The sequence below is a fragment of the Varanus komodoensis genome, unplaced genomic scaffold (assembly GCF_004798865.1).
Source record: "Varanus komodoensis strain SLA01 unplaced genomic scaffold, ASM479886v1 scaffold18_3, whole genome shotgun sequence".
Classification (NCBI taxonomy): Eukaryota; Metazoa; Chordata; class Lepidosauria; order Squamata; family Varanidae; genus Varanus; species Varanus komodoensis.
Genome location: NW_025335549.1, coordinates 2,865,401 through 2,886,411, shown reverse-complemented (window position 1 = coordinate 2,886,411; position 21,011 = coordinate 2,865,401). Strand labels below are relative to the sequence as shown.

The window sequence follows — 21,011 nt, the reverse complement described above, 5'->3', positions numbered from 1 at the left end:
GGCAGAGCTTCTTGCCGGGCTCAAGATGGGAGTTCCTTTCCTGGGTACTCATGGGATTCTTGGCTGCAAGATGATTTTAGAAGGCCAACCCACAGAGGAAAAGGCAGCCCACATCTCATAGGTGTGAGGGTTTCGTGCATCTTCAGGTTTGGAGGCAGAATGGCACCGGGTGTTAGCTTTTGGGAAGCTGTGGTGCAAGTAGAGTTGTTGGCTTCATGCCCTTCCAGAAACATTGCTGGTGTTAGTAAAACTCAGGATGCTGAACTGGGTGGACCTTTTTGGTCTTCTCTTGTGGTGGAAGGGCACTTCCTCTCTTGTAAGGCAGGGGTGGTTAACCTGCCTGGGGTACCAATCCAGCGCTCGGGTTTACCAGATTTGTTTATTTCTCAGTGATACCTGCATACCACGTAATATAATAACACACCGAGATAAAAAATCACTTTTCAGATTCACTATTTAAAAAGCAATTCTGCTCACAAGGGCAGTCTGAAACAGTGCTGCAAACAGATGGTGAAACTTGATTCATAGGGGTTCGTTACAGGCCAGGAAAAGGAAGCGTGCCTTTGCTTGTGCATAGTTTTGTCTGCAGCTCGCATTGTGAAATGCACTTTGCAGGTGGCTGTTGGTCCCGCCCCCACGCCTCTTCTGGATGACTACGAGGGGCAGCCGATGGCTAGCCACAAAGGGAGCAGCCAGTCCGTCAGTACAGAAGCCCTCATGACTGTCTTTCACCCCCAGGACATGGAGAATCTGGACTCTAAAATGGTAAGAAAGAGAGGCCATTCTCACCTGCAGGAATCTGTTCCTCCCCACATGGCTCCTCTGCAGTCCTTCATGTCTTCTTACCTCGCGTTTCCACTGGGCTAGCCACATTGCTCTCTTGCAGCGTAAGCAGACTGAGCCAGTGTATTGAGCTTCTTCTGCTTCATTATCAGAAGCTGAGTGCCCAGATCATGAGAACCCAGAACAGTTCTGCTCTCTTGTGCACTTGCTGAGCCAAATTTGGAGTCACGTGGCCAGTTCTAAAGAGGACGTTAGGTTAGAACACATTCCGAGAAGAGCCACCAGGCTGATGACAGGTCTGGGGGGCAGGTCCCATGAGGAATGATATGGATGCTTAACTTACAGAAGAGAAGGTTCAGATATCCAAATAGCCGTCAGGAACAGACTTGTTCTCTGTGGTTTCAGAAGGCAGGGCTAGAACCAGTGGGTGGAAACTGCAGGGAAGCCGTTTTTGGCTAAATATTAGGAGACATTTCGTAAGACTGAGAGCTGTAGAGGTAGCATGTTCTGTTTGGTGGAGTTGTCTTAAGAAGAAGCTGGATGGCTCCGGTCAGGGATGCTGCCACTGCACCCTGCAGAGCTTGCACTAGGCAAGGGGCTGGACTAGATGATCTCCACGGTCCCTTCCAGCTCTGTGATTCTATGAGCCTTATGACAGAAGGGGTCTGGCAGGCACAGTCAGGTAGCAGGGTTGCTTCCATCCCCATCGCATATGAATGGTGAGCCGAGATGCTCAGCATTTCCAGCTTATTGCTCTGTTTGAATGTGGCCAAAATCTTTTTGCAATCCCCCACTTAGGGTCATCTCTTGCCTCTTCTACACTGACCTCAGAAGCCTCCCCGATGTAACCAGCTAGCCTTATAGGTCTAACTGGTGCACGAAATGAGTCCTTTTCTTTCATGGCCACAAGAGGCAGAGCCCCTTGCTAAAGAGGTTTAGCTGGTAAAACAGCATGGAAATAGTTTTATTTATCAGGAGGGCCAGGAGAATGCTCCCTGGAGTCTAAGGCTGTGAGAAAACACTTCCTCTAAATTCAGCTTGGGAGTTTTCATGGCAGAGGCAAGATTTGAACCAGGAGCCTTGGGTGAGGGGATCTTTTTGACCTCCGCCACTACTGGGCTCATAATATCGACTGTGTCTCCCAACCCAAAATGGCAAATCTGTTCCACAGTTTTCCATGATCACAAATGCTCCAGTTTGAAGTAGATGAGGAGGCTGGGCCACCCACATTCAGCCCACCGATGTTGGCCACCATCCCCATCACAAGAACCCTCTCTTGCTTGCAGTTCTGAGAGCCAGTGAGGTGGAGTGGTTAAGAGCGCAGGAGTGGGACTCAGGCAATCTGGGTTCTAGTCCCTGCTCAGCCATGGAGCCAACTGGGTGGCTTTGGGCCAGTCACACACTCTCAGCCCAACCCACCTCATAGGGAGATTGGGGTAAAGATAAGATTCAGAAGAGGAGGAAGAGGATGCAAGCCGCCTTGAGTTCCTTGGATATAAATATAATAAGCCAATAATGAAGGTTTCATGTGCTTAGGCTTCAAAGCCTTCTCAATAACTTTGTTTTACTAGTTAAAAGAAAAAATGAAAGAGCAATCCTGGAACATCCTTTTCGTAGAATGCGGCCGTGGTTTGAGCATGTTTCGGATGAGGAAGACACGAGACCTGATTGTCCGGGGCATCCCTGAGCTATTAAGAGGAGAACTCTGGCTTCTTTTCTCAGGTGCGTCCGGCTGTGCATGGCATTGTTGGCTTCTTTGTCTTTGTTATTGCCGATTTTTATCACTATTGTTTGTTTTGTGTACTTACACCCTGCCATTCCATCGAAACACCAAAGGCAAGTAGCAGCTGTAAAATACCCCTTCTAGGGCTAGCCCCTTCAGCCAAAGTAGTTAGTCTGGGACAGTCTGGGCTTTTCTTCCCCTGACTTTCCAGCATGGGGCCCAGCTGTACACTTGCCCCGTCCGTCACAACAATGGCTTGGGAACAAACTCGTTTTGAAGCCCTATTTGAAGAGTCAACGGGGGCCGGTGTGAGAGCAGGTCAGTGTGTGGTGTCGTGGGTGGAGTGTTGGCCTGGGCCTTGGGAGAACTGGGGTCTAGTCTGCACAAAGCTCCCAGGCTGAGTTCGGGCAAGGCGTGGCCTCTCAGCCCAACCCAGCCTCACAGCCAGGCCCAGTCTCGGAAATGCTTATCGAAACTTGGATGCTATGTGGGGGCTGTTGGCTGCATCGCCAGGGGACTGCTCCTGTGTCCTTGAACTTCTTGTCCTGAAATGGTGTGTCCTAAACATGTTGGCAGGTGCAGTGAACGACATGGCCACCAACCCCGGTTACTACACCGAGCTGGTTGAGAAGTCCTTGGGGACGTGCACCTTGGCCACGGACGAAATCGAACGGGACCTGCGCCGCTCCCTGCCCGAGCACCCAGCGTTCCAGAGCGACACGGGCATCTCTGCTCTCAGGAGGGTTCTAACTGCCTATGCGTACCGGAACCCCAAGATTGGCTACTGTCAGGTGGGAAGTGCCCCCAGGCACCTTCACCCCTCTCATAGCTGGTAAACTACCGCAAGTGTGTGTGTGTGTGTGTGCGCTTGCTTGCGTGTGTGTGTGTGTGTTCATTTATAGTACTTGCAGAAGTTAAAACTGCGACAAAACCTTGCAGCCTGGACTGTTCAGGGTTGCAGCCAGCCATGCTTTCTTTCAGACTATTCCTATTCCACTCCTTCTTTTTCCCCCACCCCAACCCCATGATGCCCTGTTTCTCTGTTGATCCTCCCCCGGGGGGAACTCAGTTACCATTGAGTTGTTTCGGGATTTCCTCCCCATCGAAGTCCAGGCTTAATTCAAGGTGCTGGTTATCACCTATAAAGCCCTTAATGGCTTGGGACCTGGATACCTAAAGGAACGCCTTCTTCCATATTCGCCCTGCCGCCCCCTGAGATCGGCAGCAGAGGCCCTCCTCCGGGAACCCTCCGTGAAAGACATTAGGAAGCAAAGTACCCGGAGGAGGGCCTTCTCTGCGGTGGCGCCCCATCTATGGAATGCGCTCCCCAGAGAGGTCCGCCTGGTGCTGTCGTTATTTGTGTTTCAGCGCCAGGCTAATACCTTTTTATTTAAAAAAAAGCATACACTTAAGTCACCCATCCCAGTTCTGACCAGCCATGACCCTGCTTAGCATATAAAGAGCATAGCAAAAGTGCATAAAGAGTGTTAGATCACAGCAGTTCTTTGTTCCTTCCTCTTAACAGTGTTACCCTCTTGTGTACAAGGTAATAAAGTTAGTATTTTTGTCTGGCGAGTATTTAGTCTTGTGAGGAGCTCCAGATACAAGTTACGGAGCTAAACTTCAGTTCCTCTTCTGGAAGTAAACTTGGAGTCCCAGGACAAATGACAGCAACACAATAGCAACTCCCTCGTTTTGCTGTCAGTCTTGTTCTCCCAGGCTAAGCATGCTCAGTGCCCTTAATCTACCCTCTGGCGTTTCCTTGTTCTGACGGATCTTTGTTTGGCATGCCTTGACTTGGCAAAGGCTAATGCCACCGTGGGCTGCATCAGATAACAGGAAGGTCAAGAAAGTTCAGGTTCAGGAAAGAGGGTTGCTATTGCAGCACTGTTCCAAGCTGACTTCATTTTAACGAAGTAGTCCCTTCCCTTCTCTTTTAATGGGGTGGAGGATTTACTCACCTCTTCAGTACTGCAGAGAGATTTCTCCTATCTACTTACAATGGATTGTATCCAGTGCTGGTCATACTAAGAGTAGACCCATGGACTACTCTACCCAAGGTAACATTTGCCTCCACAGCAGTGCTTTTTGGTGGAATCCATTCACACATGAGGTTGACAAGGATCCAATATGGAGAAAGAGCACGTCTCTGTGGCCAGGCCCAAAGGCACCTCCATCTCCTCATGAAACGTCTGTCTAATGCCAGTGCCCCTCTGCTAATGCCAGCTATTGTGCTTGGACATTGGTAGGCGATGAACATTCTGACGTCGGTGCTGCTGCTTTACGCCAAAGAGGAGGAGGCGTTCTGGCTGCTGGTGGCTGTTTGTGAGAGGATGCTCCCGGATTATTTCAATCGTCGAATCATCGGTACTGTTTTCCTTTAACCTTCGCTTAGCCTGTGAATGACTTTTCAGTGCGGGCCGTGAATTGTGTACTCAGGTGATGTGAATCATATGGGAGAGTTAGTACATAATGCAGCACTTTGTGCATGGCTCAGAGGAACTTTAAGCACAACCTGAGGTTAGTGGACTCCCTGCTTCCATCTTTTTCTCCCATGCAAATGGGAGCACTCCTTCTGAGTTTTGTTTCAGAAGCTGGCTTATTGTTGCGCTCAAGTGTAAGGTGGTGGTTTAAAACAAACTCTGGTTAGTTAACTGGACAGCAAAACTATCTAGAGCAGTGGTTTTCAACCTTTTTACAGTTGGGGGCTAGCAAAAATAGGAAAATTATTTTGGGGACCGCTGAGGCAGAAATAAAAAGCATTATATACACATTTATTTATTTATTTAGGAAATTTATAGGCCATCCATCATTGTCATCTCTGAACGGCTTACAGAATTATTCTGTAATATAGTATTTTGTGTATTAGTTTTTAAATATAGTACCAAAAATGAAAATTTTCTATAATAGCCAGAAACTGAACAGTAAAAAATGCTAATAAAAGAATTATTTTAATTTAGTGAAATTAAATGTAATCAAATACAACTGTAACTTTTAGAGAGCAATATGTAATTCAAATAAGGCTACTGAGAAAACTGCTGTTGCTTTTTTTCAAGAATACTTGATTTAAAATTGTCAATAGCAAAATACAAAATCAAAATATAAATTCAGTACTGTATAGCAAATACAAATTCAAATACAATCAACAGCAGAGCAATACAAAATCAAACCAAGTTACTTAATACAATAATATTCATAATGTTAAATAATGAAATAGAATGAATCCACACACAGACTGGCTGAGGAAACACTCTCAACACAGTCCCGCCTCTGCATGTCACTTCCCAGGAGAAAACACAGCAGAGAAAGGAAAAGGCCTGGTTTTTGGGTCTCTGCCCAGAGGGCAGACCAGGCATGGCACAGATCCCAGCTGGGCTCCTATTGAGCTGACTCTCCCCTCCCCGGCCTCCTTGGCCAAGGAAGAAATGGGGAATTGGCAGTGAGAGCACTGCTAGCCCTGTGCTGTCTTTCATGGACTGCCAGGAAATGCCGGCGTACTGGTGCCGGCCGGCGGACTGGCAGTTGAAAAACACTGCTTTAGAGCTTGCAGGTGGCTTGTTTTGACTGGAGTATAATATGATAGATATGTATACAGAGCTACTGAGGATAACACTTCAAACATTGGAGGAAGTGGGTGCACGTCCACGAAAGCTTACCTTGGGATACTTCAGCAGGTGTTCCTACCTAAGTCCTTCCTCCTCTCTTGCAGGTGCCTTGGTGGACCAGGCTGTGTTTGAGGACCTCATTCGGGAACACCTGCCCCAGCTGACGGAGCATATGACCGACATGACGTTCTTCTCCTCCGTCTCCCTCTCCTGGTTCCTCACACTGTTCATCAGCGTGCTGCCCATCGAGAGTGCCGTCAATGTGGTCGATTGCTTTTTCTATGATGGGATAAAGGCCATCTTGCAGTTGGGCCTCGCTGTGCTGGACTATAACATGGACAAGCTGCTGACCTGTAAAGACGATGCAGAAGCCGTTACAGTCCTCAATCGGTAGGAACAGAGAAAGTTGCCTTGATCCATCAAGAGCAGTATTACCAACACTGGCGGGCAGCAGCAGGCTTCTGGGTTTCAGGCCAGAGGGGACTGAACCTGGGCCCTTGTGCATTCAAATCAGGAGCTCTGTCATTGGGCTGCTGAGCCTTTTTTTCAAGGAGGGATGAAGATTCTCTTGAAGCCCCAGGACCAAATTCCTTTCCAGTGGTGGGTGGGGCTGCCCCCAAGCCCAGCAGCTGCCCCCATACCCAACCTCAGCTCCTGAGTGGATCTCACTTTTTGGGTGGGTGGGTAGTAGCCATCAGCATCCCCGTAAACTCACTGGCCACAGAATGAGCCTTGGGAAGACCATGTGGGTTGAGATTCAGGACAAAGCTGGCCGAGTTTTGTGCAACCTGAGCAACACTTTCCTAAATTTGATGGGGTTTTCTGCCTGGCATTGTGCACACCCCTCCCTGTCTTCTCTTTTCCTTGTTCCCTTTCTTACTGGAAGCTCCTTACGGGCAGGCAGCCATCTCAGATGGGTAGCTATGAAGCCACTCATGACAATTTAGACTGATCATGCAGGCAGGGATCTTCTCCGTGGTTTTTTCTAATCGCCAAATTTCCACTCCCTCCCTCCACCTTTCGTGCATGCTCAGCTTTCCCTTTCTCTTTTCCGCGGAGGTTTTTCGACAGTGTCACCAACAAGGACAGCCCCCTGCCTCCGATGGTGCAGCAGGCATCTGGCATGACCGAACCCAAGAGCCAGCACCACTCAGTGGACATCACGGACCTGATCCGAGAGTCCAACGAGGTGAGTGCAGCGGCCCTTGTTTCCTCGCTGCAGAAGTTTTTCTCTAAACGGGCACAGCGAATGAGTGGAGTGAGGAACCTCTTTTGGCCTGCAGGTTGAGCTTAAGGTTGCAGAAGATTTGGGGAACTGCATTCCAGGGATGGGAGGGGCCAGAGGCATAAGGGGAGGGCCAGAAATGCAGAAAGTAACCTGCTTGTTGCATCTTACTGCCTGGTAAGGTGGGCCATTTTCAGCACTTGAGAATTGGGGTGGGGGGAAATTTCCCCAAAGTTGGGAAACCAGCAAAGGAGTCGTGATGGGGAGAGAAGCCAGAGGAGGGGGGAGTGTGACCTGGGAAATGCGGGGCAGGGGGTCCAGTTTTGGCCTGACAGTCCCAATCCTTGCAATAGATTAACCAGGCCTGGTCACAGTAGAACCTTGGTCCCCTCCTCAGCACGAGTTGCTTGCCCCAGTGTGGTCCGTGCCCAGCTGGAGGCTAGGCCACCCTGCCCTGATGGTTCCTGGTCCTTCTCCTAGAAATACGGCGAAATCCGGTTCGAGGAGGTCGAGTGCATGCGGCGCCGGAACAGGCTGCATATCATCCAGACGCTGGAAGCCACCACAAAGCAGAACGTGGTGAGTAGCGCCCTGCAGCCGGGGCTGCGCTTTTCATCATGGTTCCACGCATCACCCGTCGTCAGCCTAATCGAGTGTTTTGTATAAATCCAAGAAAGAAAAGAGAGGAGCGACGCTAGAGGGCCCCGGGAAAGAAACTGGGCCCATTAGGGGTTTGGCTCTGCATTGCTTTGCCATTTTTTGTTTCTTTGCTTTTAACAATGCAGACAAAGCCACGGATCTGGAGCAGAACGCTGCTCTTCAGGTTCCAGCTACTCCATTCAAGCCCCCACTTCTGATCTTCTTTCTCCCCCACTTGTCCTCCTCCAGCAGTGAGGCATTCAGCACTGGTCATGGGGCAAATTCAGTCCTCCTGGGATGGCTTTGGCCATTTTTCCCTCTGGTAGCAACCCCGCTCCCCACCCCTAAAGAACATTTATTCTCTGCAGACCTTGGGGTCTGCCTCCTTCTGGCGTAGGGACGGTGCCATCTTGGCTGCCCAGGCAGGGCTGTGCAACTGCCTGCATGTGGAAGTCGAGGGGATGGAGGCATGCCGTTGAAATGCGGAAGAGGGGCATAGGCAGGGTGCCTGCCCATTCAGCGCGTGGACGGCTGGGGAGGCCGCTTCCTCTGGGGGAGGTGCGATCCGTGGAAGTTTAAAGCCGTGCCAGTGCAATATGAGAAGGCACAGTCGTAACGCGGGCCGTGGCTTCTGTTGTTCGCTCCAGCTACGTGTTGTCTCCCAGGATGTGAAAATCAGTCCGAGCAACCTGGAAGAGCTGTATGAATTATTCAAGGTAACACATTACTTCCATTTACCTGTATATGGCGAAAAGGTTTTGATTTCCACTTCAGTAGTAGACCACGCTGTGCTTCCAAGAGAATTAAGGAAGAATTTGATTTAGTCTTTCTCACCAGGGTGACATTGATGCAGCAAGAGTCTTGCCTGTTTTGGTTTTGTTTTATTTGTTAAAGGGAGAATCCTTTTCTTTTCTAGCAGGGGTGCTCACCCAGTATCCCAGCAAACTGCCCCTAAGTCGGGGAAAAAAACTGGCCAGACTTGGTTCAGAAACAATGGAAACAGGAAAGCACATCTGGCTCCAGTATGCCAGAAAGCATCTGGGAGCTTTAATCCCTGTGGTGGAGCATTGAATAATCCATCTTTATTATGTGGTCACAGACCTGACAAAACTCGTAAGAGCTTTCCAAAAACAATTAAAAGCGGTTAAATAAAGCACATGGGAAAGACTTAAAAACAAATAAGTATTATAAAACAGAGGCAAGGATCATCTTGTGCATTCTTTGTGCTGATAGCAAAAACTTGGCCACTAATTCTGTACTGAACTTATTCTTATCTAGCTAGAAAATATTTTAAATACCAGTTGAAAACCTACCTGGGAAATCACTCATTGGAGGGGTAAGGAATCTTGTACACTCATCCCTGTAAAAATTGCATTTTTGTTGAGTCTCAAACTTTGACACAAGGAGGATGCAGTGTTCTTGTTAGCCACAGCATTCCTTGATGGCCAAACACCAGGAATCTTGAAACGGATCTCCTACCCAAGTCTGCTACGGTGGAATTTGCCAGAACTGTTGACAGACATGTTGGCTCATTGTAACAGCCTTGTTGAACAAGGGGCAAAGCCAGATCTTTTTTTTTCCTGTCTGATATGAGCAAAGGGATGCTTTTTATGCTTCATGTGGGAGAGGTGGTTGTGCAGGTGTGCCAGTCTTGAGGTGCCTGGGGATTTAAAGGTTATAAGCTACCCCTTGGGCGACTCCAGGAAACAGATTGTGAGACAACACAGCTTTTTCAGGGGTGGCACAACCTGCTCTCAGTTAATGGGCTTTAGTTTATATTGTGAGCAAGCAGAAATTCATGGTTCTGTTTCAGGCACGCTGCTGCGATCTAAGCTATGTCACTGTGGTTGGATCAGGAATGGGTGTGGTTTGTGTGCCCCTCTGTGCTGAGCTGTGCAGTATATCTGTCCTCAGCTGTCACCTGAGAATCTGAGGCCAAAACCAGTGTAGGAACGTTTCCCAGCTATAAGCTGTGATTTCAAGGGGTGTGTTACCAGCTGCAGCCCTGGCTGAATGTCTCTTCCTGGGTTAGCTCTTTGACTGACTTGGACTGAGCTGCTCTGTTGACCATCCGTTGTCAATGTTTGATCCGTCCCTCCCAGAATTGTCCTTCTCCCCTCCTACCCGCACATCAAAGCCAAATTCTTTGTGTTTGCAGAAAGAACATTTTCTCTCTTGTTACTGGAATGTCAGCAGCCCAACCCTGAAGCATCACGATCCCAGCCTGCCCTACCTGGACCAGTATCGGATCGACTGCCAGCAGTTCCGTCTGCTCCATCACCTCCTGAGCCCTTGGGCCAGTTGCGCTAACAGGGACTCCCTTGCACTGTGGACCTTCAGGCTGCTGGATGAGAACGTGGACGGCCTTATAAACTTCAAAGAATTTGCGTGTGCTTTTGGTATGGAGTTGCACACATATCGAGGATGGAATTCTTTGCACGTTGGTCTTAGGAATTAGATTGTTTGCCAGTTCATTTATTTATTTAAAGCATGTTTATACTGTTCCTTTAGTCAAACGCCTCTCCGGACGGTTCTGTTTCCTGTCCCTTGGGCAGACTGATGAGACAAAACAGTGATGCATAAGTTGTTTAGCTCATGTCTGTCTGGTCCAGTGTTGCCTGCTCTGATGGCCAGCTGCTCTCCAGGGCTTCAGGCACAAAGCACTCGTACCTGCAAAGTGTTAGAAGGCCAGAGCGGCCAGGGGTTGAACTGGGCATTCGGCATCCAAAGCCTCGGCCCAGTTGCTGAGCTCAAAAGCGGTCGAATGCTATTTTGGAATCAGTTACAACAAAGACATTTTAAAGCAATGTACAAAAGCACACCTTTAAAAAAGGACAAAGTTTACTTCCTGGGAATGCATGCCAGAAAATATAGAGTTGGCACCTGCTTAATTTACAGTGGGAGCTGCGGAGAGTGAGCACTACGATACGTAAGGCCCTGTTCTGATCTCTAAGGGGCTGGGCCTCTGAAATCAGGGATACCACCTGGAAGTTATTTCCGGATGCCAAAGCACTCAGGTGGTCTCTTAGGTATCCTGACTTGAGTGGTTCTGGACTTCATAAGCAAGGGGCAACATAAGCAAGGGGCAACCTTCATAAGCAAGGTTGTGCTGGGAGCCAGTGTGGTGCAGTGGTGCAGAGCCTGGGACTGGGACTCGGGCGATCTGGGTTCTTGTCCCCGCTCCGCCATGGAGCCAACTGGGTGACTTTGGGCCAGTCACAGACTCTCTGCCCAACCTACCTCACAGGGTTGTTGTTGTGGGGATAAGATGGAGGAGGAGATGTAAGCTGCCTTGAGCCCTTTGTAGGAAAAAGGCAGGCTATAAATCACAATATAAATAAATACATAAACATCTTAAACCTGTCCCAGTTACAGAAAAGTCCCTGATCATTGATCTGTCAGCTTTCACGATCTGTCAGCTTTCACTGACAGTTTCCCAGCAGCAACATCCATAGATTGGTGGGGGCAAGCACACTGAAACCCCTCCCCCCATAAACATCTCTTGGGTCACCTGCTAAGAGTATAAGTCCTGTAACCCTTAAAAAAGCGAAAAAACCTTCTATTTTTGAAGCATTTGATTCCATTTAAAGTTGCTCACGTGTGCTCACATTGCTCACCATTTACAGTTGAGAGTGGCAGGGCATCTACATTAACAAACAGCAAGGAAAGACAACAGAATAATCATCACTTGATGCTTTGGAGGTGCAGTCCTGTGTGTGTGTAGACAGAAAAAGGGCCGGCAACTCACAACATGCTTTGGATTGGGCATGCTCAGAACTGTAAGCTTTTTTGCTGCCTGAACAGGTGTAAGGTTGCATCCTGTGTCAGGCTAATATCATTTTAGGGAGCTTGGTACCCTCCAGGTGTATATATTCCAGAAACCCTGACATTTGGCCCACCAGGTTAGGGCTATGGGTGTTGTGGTCCAGGAGTCCCAGAACATGTTACCTAAGTGGGTCTCACCCAGCCTGCCTAGTCTTGGTCTCAAACAGCCAAGGAGTTAAGCCTGGTAATTCTCAGCCTGTTCTTTCCATGCATCCCAGGTGCTGTAGGGCTTGGTATATATTAGAGGTGATAAACCTCAGGCCTGCAGGCCAGCTCTCGGCTGCTCAGCATCCCAGTCCCATGGGGTTTCTTAGATGCTCATAGCTCCTTTCTGTGGCCCCTCCAACTGTCCCCTACAATCCCAGATCATTTGATGTTTTTCTGGCTTTTATGTGCCCCACCTCCATTCTAAAATATTCAGATGCCTCTGCTAAGACTTAGTTACTGGCAGAGTATGCTTTAAGCTGGAATTTTGGCCCTGCCCCTTTTGCTTGTGGCCCTTCCAACCACTGGAAGGCAACCCACAGGAGTGTCTTGGAAACCTCAGGCACAAAGAGGTTTAACACCCCTGGTATACATGGACAGGTGTCATCTGCTCCCCAAATGAACAATCTTGCTTTTCTTTCTGCTCTGTGTTTCTTAGATATCATGTATCATGGAAGTTTTACGCATAAGCTGAAGCTGCTTTTCAAACTCCACATTCCTCCAGGTGAGTCAGCTTTGGATGTCCTTCTGTTACTTTGCCATCTGTATAATGGGACTAAACGCCGCAAGGTAATACAATGAAGGTTTGCAGAGTGAAGATGTGCAGCCTTTGTAGATTTTTCAAACCTCGAGTGCATCTTGAGCTGTTCTCAGGTGTGTTTTCTTCTCACAGCGTTCACCGAAGTGGAATCCCTCAGCCCTTCCAAAGGTGGTCAGCTATCAAAAGAAGAGCTGATCCACTTTAGCCAATTAAATCGTAAGTATGCTCTATTTATGGAGCCCAGCCATGGCAATCTTCTCATCGACCCAGCAGGAGAACAGAGCAGGTGGCCAAGAGTTAACTCCATGTCCAACTCAGAAGGCAATGCCCTGGTTTTGATGCACCCAGCATATAACAAGACCACTGTTTTAAAAGCATCAAATCAAATAAAAAATCCAGTGTTAGAAAAGGTCTTGGCACCATGTTCTAGTGCTGGGTAGAGCTGAAGAAAATGAGGGTGGAGATGCAATAAATAACACTCCCAGTGCCCACCTATTTCAACTTAAAGCACTTACTGTCAGTAGTCCAGGAGAAGGATTGCTGCACTTCAGAAAGGGGAGCAAAAACTGGGCACTGGGGAAAAGAGGGCAGGGCCACAGAATGGGAGTGAGGAAGGAGGCCTCTTTGGGATCCCGCACAGGCTGGGTTTTGGCCCGCGATCCTGATGTTCAACATCTCAGGAAGAAATGGGTGCGTTTAGTTTTCCTCCGCTTTTGCAAATATTACTCAGAACTATGCATGTGCTCTAAATGTGATGGAACAAAGCAAAGCATATTTAGCTATAGCATGAGTTTATTTATTAGTTCTGTTTAAAAATCGGCCGTTAGCATCAAGCTCTCTGTTTATTAACCCGCCATTTCTGCCTGGGGTGGGGGGGGCATTCTGCTTCTTTCAGCCCATGGAGAAAGCACATCAGGCAGGGCAGCCGAACCTCTTCCATTAATTCTGGTGCCACACAGAACTTTTTAGAGGCATCGCCCCATCGTGGTTTCCAGAGAACTGATGTGCTGCAGTGTTTCTGTTTTTTCTGAGGAAGAAGCTTTTAGAAATCAAGGTGGTAGAGGTTGGACATGAGGAGGAATAGAGCGCAGAGTGCTTGCCTCTCTGGCTGAAGGACCTCAGGTAACAGGTGATAAGCAAAGAGACGGCTGTGCCTACATAGATCCCTGGACAAGGCAGTGCATTTGATGAGTTCAACGGAGAGGTGGTCTGCCTGATACTGAGCCATATGGTATGTTCCAATTAATTTGTATCCCTTTGTTCCCCTATCCTAGTTTCTTCTCCCGGGGACAGTGAGGATGCTGACATGTTGAAGACCAGCCCTGAAAAAGGTAGCCAGCAAGAAAACTGGAGCAATAGCAATGAGCCTGGGCCAGTGCCCATGTGCCTGTGTGCACGCGCGCTTGCTTCCAGGCATGAAAGACAGGCGCTGTTCTCCATCACAGCCGTCAGTAGCGCTGTAAGGTTTGACTTGGGCGGGTGGTTCATGACTTTAGACTCCTTGTCCATTCTGTCTTTGGTCTTGAGGAGGAGGAGAACTGCAGCTGAGTGGTAAGGCGTTGTGCTTGGCGTGCGACCCGTCAGGGAGGCTACCGACCATGAAGCAAAGGGCATAACGCTGTGGCCAAGCTGAGCAGAACTGGGAAGCCTTTTCTGGCACCTCCCGGAGCTCCTGGCTGTGCCACGTGCTTGCGCAGGCACGAATCCGAGTGAGTGCCTGCACCAGATCCTGGTCCTTCAGGAGCTTGCAGGTGAGGAAGAGATGTGAGGAGCTTGTGGCCCAGCTAAGCTGGTCCAGGGAACAAGGAACACAATTTAGTGTTAGCTCCAAGGCCCGCCAAAGGGCGAGGAATTCCCATTGTTCTTGGAGTGCTGGAATCCAGGAGGTGCTCAGTCGTCCTGGTGGTCTTGCATGCTTCTCAGCTTCCCACAGGCAGGAATGTGACCCATCGGTTCATGTTCTCAGGAGCTGGGTTTCTGTTGACTTGGAGAGCTGCTCCACAGAAGCCACTCTGGGCTTGGAGCAGACGCAGATCATTTGTTTGCCTTGAGTGTGACTCAGTGCCTCCCAAACAGGGAAGGGCAAGCTGGATATCCAGGCCTATTTGAAGCAGTGGCAGGATGAGCTGCTGAAAAAAGAAGAAAGCCTTAAGGATTTGCCCCGGATGGACCAGGTAAAGCTCTCCCGGGAGAGGAAGGGTGCTCTCTGTTGGCGTCGGTTTGACTTTACTTGCCTGGGCAGGCGTTGCTGAAGCAGCTAATGCTGAAATGGACTGCCAGGCTGTCCTCCCAGCCAGCATGGCCCATGGCTGTGGTGACTGGGGGAGAGTGGGGGTTGCTGGAGGGCACCCAATGGGCCCCTGCTAGCTTTTCCTCTGAATTACATGAAGGGGGCTTGTGGTGCGTTTTAGCTCCAACTCCATGCTTTTTCGCTCTTGCTCTCTCTCTCTCTCTCTCTCTCAATCCCCCTCACCTTCCCGCAGTCCCAGTTCATCCAGTTTTCAAAGACTTTATATAACTTGTTCCATGGGGACCCGGAAGAGGAGCTGCTCTACCGTGCCATCGCCACTGTGACCAGCCTCTTGCTCAGGATGGAGGAGGTTGGCCGGAAGCTCCAGAGCCCCACCTCACCAGCCAAAGGCATGGCACCTCCCGCAGCTTGCCGCAGCCCGGAAGATGGCGGCACACTCCAGGACCCCCCGCCAGCCCCACAGACTGCCAGCGCTGGGGCCCAGAGCCCACACGATGATTGCAACAGGTGGTCGTTCGCCTTCGAGCAGATTTTGGCCTCTTTACTAAACGAGCCTGCTCTGGTGAGGTTTTTTGAGAAACCAGTCGATGTCAAAGCCAAGTTAGAGAGCGCAAAAGTTTCCCAGTTTAAAGCAAGAGCCCGTGTATAGCGCTACCCGGGGTATTCGTCTCTCATGCTCTCTGCTCAGAACCTGTTTGCAACTTCACTGTATTTAGTTTATGTTGGGCGTTCAGGGTTGAGGTTCTCACTCACTCCCCCTGTTCTGCTGGGGGCAGAGGCCTGTGTTCTCACAGAGTTAAATAAGTATAGCTTGAAGCACAATTGCACCTGATCTTTGCATTTTCGTACCCTCAGTAACTGAGAACACGCCAACTAGCACATGTCACCTGGGAGGGACATGCCATGCCAGCTCATGGAAGGCGCAGGTGTGGCCACATCCCAGACTGCTGCTTTCTTGAGCGCAGTTCTCTGCTTCTTACACTGAATGTATTGTCTGCCACATCCCCAAAAAGCGGTATTGATGTTTACTTGTTGTATTGCAAGGGTGGTTAAATTTCCAAAGAAACACTTTTCAGTCTTCGAATGTAGGTCTGCTGAACGCTTTGGGAAGGATATCTTAAATGGCCAGTTGTTGAAGGATGCTACGTTGCTTCTGTGACTAGAACTAAGCGCTTCTCCCAAATGGTTTTTAATTGTGGCTACTAAAGATGAGCTTGGGGAAGCTCCTGTCAGGTTTGACCCTTCCTACTGGCACAACTCTGCCTTCTCATCTCTAAGAGTTGCATGGAGTTGGGATTTCACCATTTGGCCAGAATCTTGCAATCTGAGCAATTGCGTTGTGCGACTTCTTTGGTTTCCTCAACCTGCTACCCTCACTTGGCCTAATTCACACATTACCTCGGTGGCGTCGAAGCCACATTGCAGTGCCTTCCTTCTCAAACTCGCACGGATTAAGTGTGGGCAGGGTAGGGTTCTGTGGCTCTTTTCCGTGTGGAGGTCATCTTGGGAAATTAACAGTGGAATGGGAAGGAATCCCAACATTCGCTCCACCACCTCCAAGCCGGTATCACCAGTTCAGGCTGGGAGAGCTGTTGTGACACTTCATGAATGTGTGAATTGAGCTTTAGGCTACTAATTTCTTTTTGCAGTGGAAACCATCAGTGTGTGTGATGGTGCAGAACACAGACATTGGTGGTACAAATGGAACGGTACATTAAGTGTGATGGTACACTGCTGTGTAAACTTTTCCTACTTCTATCCACTGATTGTTCTATAATGAGCACGTAACCCCACACTTTCTGGTACTTTAGTTTAATGACCCCTAAGTGCTCCGCAGAACCCTCCTTCTTTTCATTGACAATGCCAATGAAATACTTCTTGGAAGCAAAAGAGCATTCATCTTGCCTGCCTTCCTCCTTTCCCACTCTTAGATATTACTGCAGGGTTTCCCAGTCAAATTGAATTAGTTGAATTGCATTAGTTTGAAAGTTCACTGGTGGAGTTAAAATTGAAATACAGATTTAACTGGAAACTGGTCTGTGTTAGTGTTGATGAGCAGGAGAGCTTGAGAAGAGCCTGCTGAATCCAGTAGATGAAATGGCTCAGGTATGCAGGCAATGCCTTGTATTTGCCTGCTCACCAGAACAAGCCATTTAAAAGCTAAATGGAAATTCTCTGCTGGGGACTTGTAGGGACAATCTTTTATATATATGCAGAATGACCACTATGTGTGTGCAATATGTTGCTGTTTATATTTCAGATTTTGATTATTACTGGTGGAGGCACTGGATTGGCGGGGGTTTCTTGTGTCTCTTTTTAGTCTGGGTTCTTTTTTTAAAAAATAATTGGAAATATGCAAATTTTATGCAGAGCCCTGTAGTCGAGCAAAAATGTGTGCAGAACAAATGTTTGCAATTTGATTAAACCAAGGAGGAATGAAATGGTTGTAATTTGATTAAGGTTGTGAAGGAGGGAGCTTGGGAGTTGCTTGCAGGTTGGTAGGAAAGAAAGAAGCAAACAAGCACAGATATCATGGCCACTTTTTGGTATTTGCCCAGTAAATCTGCATCTTGCCCAAGGTTTAATCTTATCCTGGTGGCTAGCACCATAACCATTTGCAAAACTGGGGCATTCTATATCACCCTACACACGTCTCTGCTGGAGGGACTATCCTTCTAAATTCTGTGCAAATATCCTAGCAGCCGAAGGCATAAATTTTCTGTTAAAATGGACCAATTCTTGTTACACGGGGAAGTGGGCATTTTTACATTACACACACAGGCATGCCCACACAGAGACAATATTGTGTTTGAACACAGAATTGAAGTTCAAGGATTCACACTGTGGGCACTGTGCTATTTCCTCTTCTCCTATTAGGACAGAACAATCCTTTGCCCTAATTTGTGTCTGAACCTATTTTTCCAAGTGGTTGTTCAGTTCAAGGTAACTTCAGTCCAGCAGCCTGAGCCCACTTTTTATCAGATGCTCCTGTTTGTGCCCCTTTGTCCCAAGGAGGCCTCTGTTACTTCAACTGAGTCACCCAGTCAAATTGCTTTTCTTGGGTATGTGAAGCAAAGCCTTCAGTCCGATTGCTCTGCCATAGGAAGAGTAACCTGAAATCACATGGGATTGCAACAGGCTTACTTTCCAGTTACCCTCACAAGGGGTGTTGCGTCAAGAGGTGGGGGTTCTCACATGCAGCAGAGCATGGTGGGAAGGTGGACATGTGCTGCCCCAGCTGGGAGGTCTCCTTTTGGCAGTGCTTCCATTCTTAGAGTTCCTATACCACTGAAGGCTTCTAAGCCCTGCCTTCCTTTTAAAAGAGCATGAGAAGCCATTAAAAAGAAGAACTGGCCAGCCTCTGCTTCTGAAGTGGGAGCAGTCTGTCTGTCACAACAGTCAGTCACACCAAAGCTCACGTGCTTTTTCTATGCAGGATCTCTGGGTCCTTATTGTGGCCTCAAGAAGGCCAACCAGTGGGAAATGTGCATTGCATGAGTCTCCTCTCTCTCCACCTCATTATATCTAAAGAGCAACCTGTGTGTTGGGTCAGACCATTCGAGCACTCCCCTGGCAAGAGAAAGTTAGATATTGGAAACAATAGACTTCGTGAAGAGAGTAGTTCCTTCAGTTTGCTAGGGTTTCCCCCAACCTCTTGTGGGGATTGTATGCTTGTAAATGCCTTGGCATGAGTTTGTGCAGAAGTTGTGCTACCCATGTTTGTGTTTTGGATGGTGGGATGCGCATTGGTCGGGAGGCTCTTTTGCACGCTTCGCTTCAGTTGTGCTGTGCTTTTCCCCACAGTTCAGAGCATCTCCCTGACAAGATGGTTGAGGTGTTGCTGAGACCCCTCACCGCAGTTACTGGGCTTCTTCGCCTCCTCAGGTAGTTTGTAACCAAGGGGCAGAGAAACAGAACCATCCAGTTTAGATCCAATAAGTGTACAAGTGAGTGTATGTGTTGAAGTACAGAAGCTTATCAGCTGTTGGTCAGTATTCAGCACAGGTTACTGGGCACAAAACTGTCCAATGTATGAATTCTTTAGTAACATCTGGGAAAGGACTGTGAACAAAAATTCAGGAAGTCCTGAGCTAAATAAACAAGCCACTTTTTTCCTCCTACAGGGTAATTCCGCACCCCACACAACCAATTGTGGCCTCCGTGTGGGCAGTCCTTGAAAGATAACACTTGACGTTACATGGTCGGAAGGAAAAGCTTTTTAATAGGACCTTACTCCACTGGGGTTTTACAAAAGAGCAGAGAGAAGGGAAATGTCAGGCCATCTTTAGTCGTGCAATAATTTCTGTACCAATTGGCTTGAGTGATCCTTCTTTGAGCCAGTGCCTCATGAGTTTTGATTTATATTACACAGTTTGCCAATGGAGCAATACTAATTCTTATGTAGGAAACACCAAGTTAAAAGATCTGTCTCTGGCCAATGTAAAGTCCATTATCAAGTTACCCTATAAACAACATATAAAGAAATATTAAGGTTATTTTATATGCACACATATGTATATAATTACTGTTTGCCTTGAGGGAAAATTTCATAAATAGGATTATTATGGCATGCTTCCCACAGGAACTGGATAATTTTCTTGTTTCTGCTACTGCGAAAGTAAATGTTCATGTGCTGGCATCTTGTTTATTGCTAAATCATTTGCATGGTATTCTTAATGGGAAGTGATCAATATACTTGTGCTGCTGGGATGAAGAGAACGTGACACATGTGCTTGTCATAGAATCACAGGGCAGTGGAGTTGCAAGGGGCCAGAAGGTCATCGGGTCCAACCCCCTGCTCAGTGCAGGACTCCAAGTCAAACCATCCCTCCCAGATGGCTGTCCGGCTGCATCTTGAATGCCTCCAGCGTGGGAGAGCCCACAGCATCCCTAGGTCAGCAGTTCCATTGTCACACTGCTCTAACGGTCAGGAATTTTTTTTTTCTGTTAAGGGGCCAGAATCTGGCTTCCTGTAGCATGAGCCCATTATTCCATGTCCCACACTCTGGGATGATTGGGAAGAGATCCTGTCCTTCCTCTTTGTGACAGCCTTTCCTGTTCTTGTAGAATGCATGCACCTCTCCCCTCAGTCTTCTCAAGGCTAAACATGCCCATGTCTTCCAATCTCTCCTCGTAGGGCTTTCCTTCCAGTCCCTGGATCATCCTGGCTGCCCTCCTGAAACCTTTCTAACTTGTCTGCATCTTCCTTAAACTGTGGCACCCAGAACTAGACACAGCACTCCAGATGAAGCCTAAGCAGTGCTGAGTAAAGGGGAACTAGTACCTGCCCGGATTTGGAAGTGATGCTTCTGTTAACACAGCCCAAAATAGCACCTGCCCTTTTTGCAGCCGCATCACATTGTTGTAGAGATTGTGATCTACAACAATCCCAAGATCCTTCTCATTCACAGTATTGTTGAGCCAAGTATTCTGCATTTTGTAACTATGCATTTGGTTTCATTTTCATAGGTGCTGAACTTGACATCTGTCCCAGTTAAATGTCATTCTCTTGTTTCAGCCCAGTGCTCCAGCCTATCAAGATCGCCTTGAAATGTCTGTCTTCCAGGCTATTAGCTGCCTCACCCAGTTTTGTGTCATCTACAAATCTAATATTGTTCCTTGCACTTCCTCATCCAGATCATTCATGAAAATCTTGAAGAGCTCTGGGCCCAGGTCTGAACCCTGCAGTTACTTGACTGAACCCTTGTTACCCTTCCCCAGTTTGAGAAGGTGCCACTGATGAGCACTCTGGGTCTGCTTCTGTAGCCAACTGTGGATTCACCTGCCAGTTGTTCCGTCTAGCCCACTTTTTGCTAGTTTGCTTATCGGGAGATCATGGGGCACTTTGTCAAAGCCATTGCTAAAAGTCTAGATAGAGTATGTCCACAGCTCTCCTACAGTCCATCAAGGAGGTTATCCAATCAAAAAATGAAATCAGATTAGTCCGGCAGGATTTGTTCTGGACAGAAGTCCATGTTGGCTTCTAGTAATCATGGCATTTTTTCAAGGTGCTGGCAGATGGCCTACTTTGTATTCTGCTCCAGATTTTTCCTAGGGGTTGATGGCAGGCTGACTGGTCTGTAGTTTCCAGGTTCTTTTTTTTCTTTCTTGAAGGTAGGGACCGTATTTGCCCTTCTCTAGTCCTCAGGCACTTCCTCCACCATTTCTCAGATAGTAGACACTGGTCTGGTTCTGAGAGTTCTTCCGCCAGCTCC

The 21,011-nt window shown here is 48.2% G+C and overlaps 1 protein-coding gene across 1 annotated transcript in view; it reads left to right on the top strand.

The window, feature by feature from the left end:
- Positions 1–17,233, top strand: part of TBC1D8B (TBC1 domain family member 8B) — a 36,152-nt gene extending 18,919 nt beyond the window's left edge. Inside the window, exons 8-21 of the mRNA XM_044427378.1 lie at positions 616–765; positions 2,355–2,505; positions 3,083–3,297; positions 4,756–4,873; positions 6,216–6,501; positions 7,171–7,300; positions 7,817–7,915; positions 8,623–8,691; positions 10,134–10,374; positions 12,444–12,509; positions 12,678–12,761; positions 13,820–13,876; positions 14,622–14,719; positions 15,029–17,233. Coding sequence (XP_044283313.1) covers positions 616–765; positions 2,355–2,505; positions 3,083–3,297; positions 4,756–4,873; positions 6,216–6,501; positions 7,171–7,300; positions 7,817–7,915; positions 8,623–8,691; positions 10,134–10,374; positions 12,444–12,509; positions 12,678–12,761; positions 13,820–13,876; positions 14,622–14,719; positions 15,029–15,445 — 2,181 coding nt within the window. The 3' untranslated portion in view covers positions 15,446–17,233. The remainder of the gene's footprint in view (positions 1–615; positions 766–2,354; positions 2,506–3,082; positions 3,298–4,755; positions 4,874–6,215; positions 6,502–7,170; positions 7,301–7,816; positions 7,916–8,622; positions 8,692–10,133; positions 10,375–12,443; positions 12,510–12,677; positions 12,762–13,819; positions 13,877–14,621; positions 14,720–15,028) is intronic.
- The last annotated feature ends 3,778 nt before the right edge of the window (positions 17,234–21,011 follow it).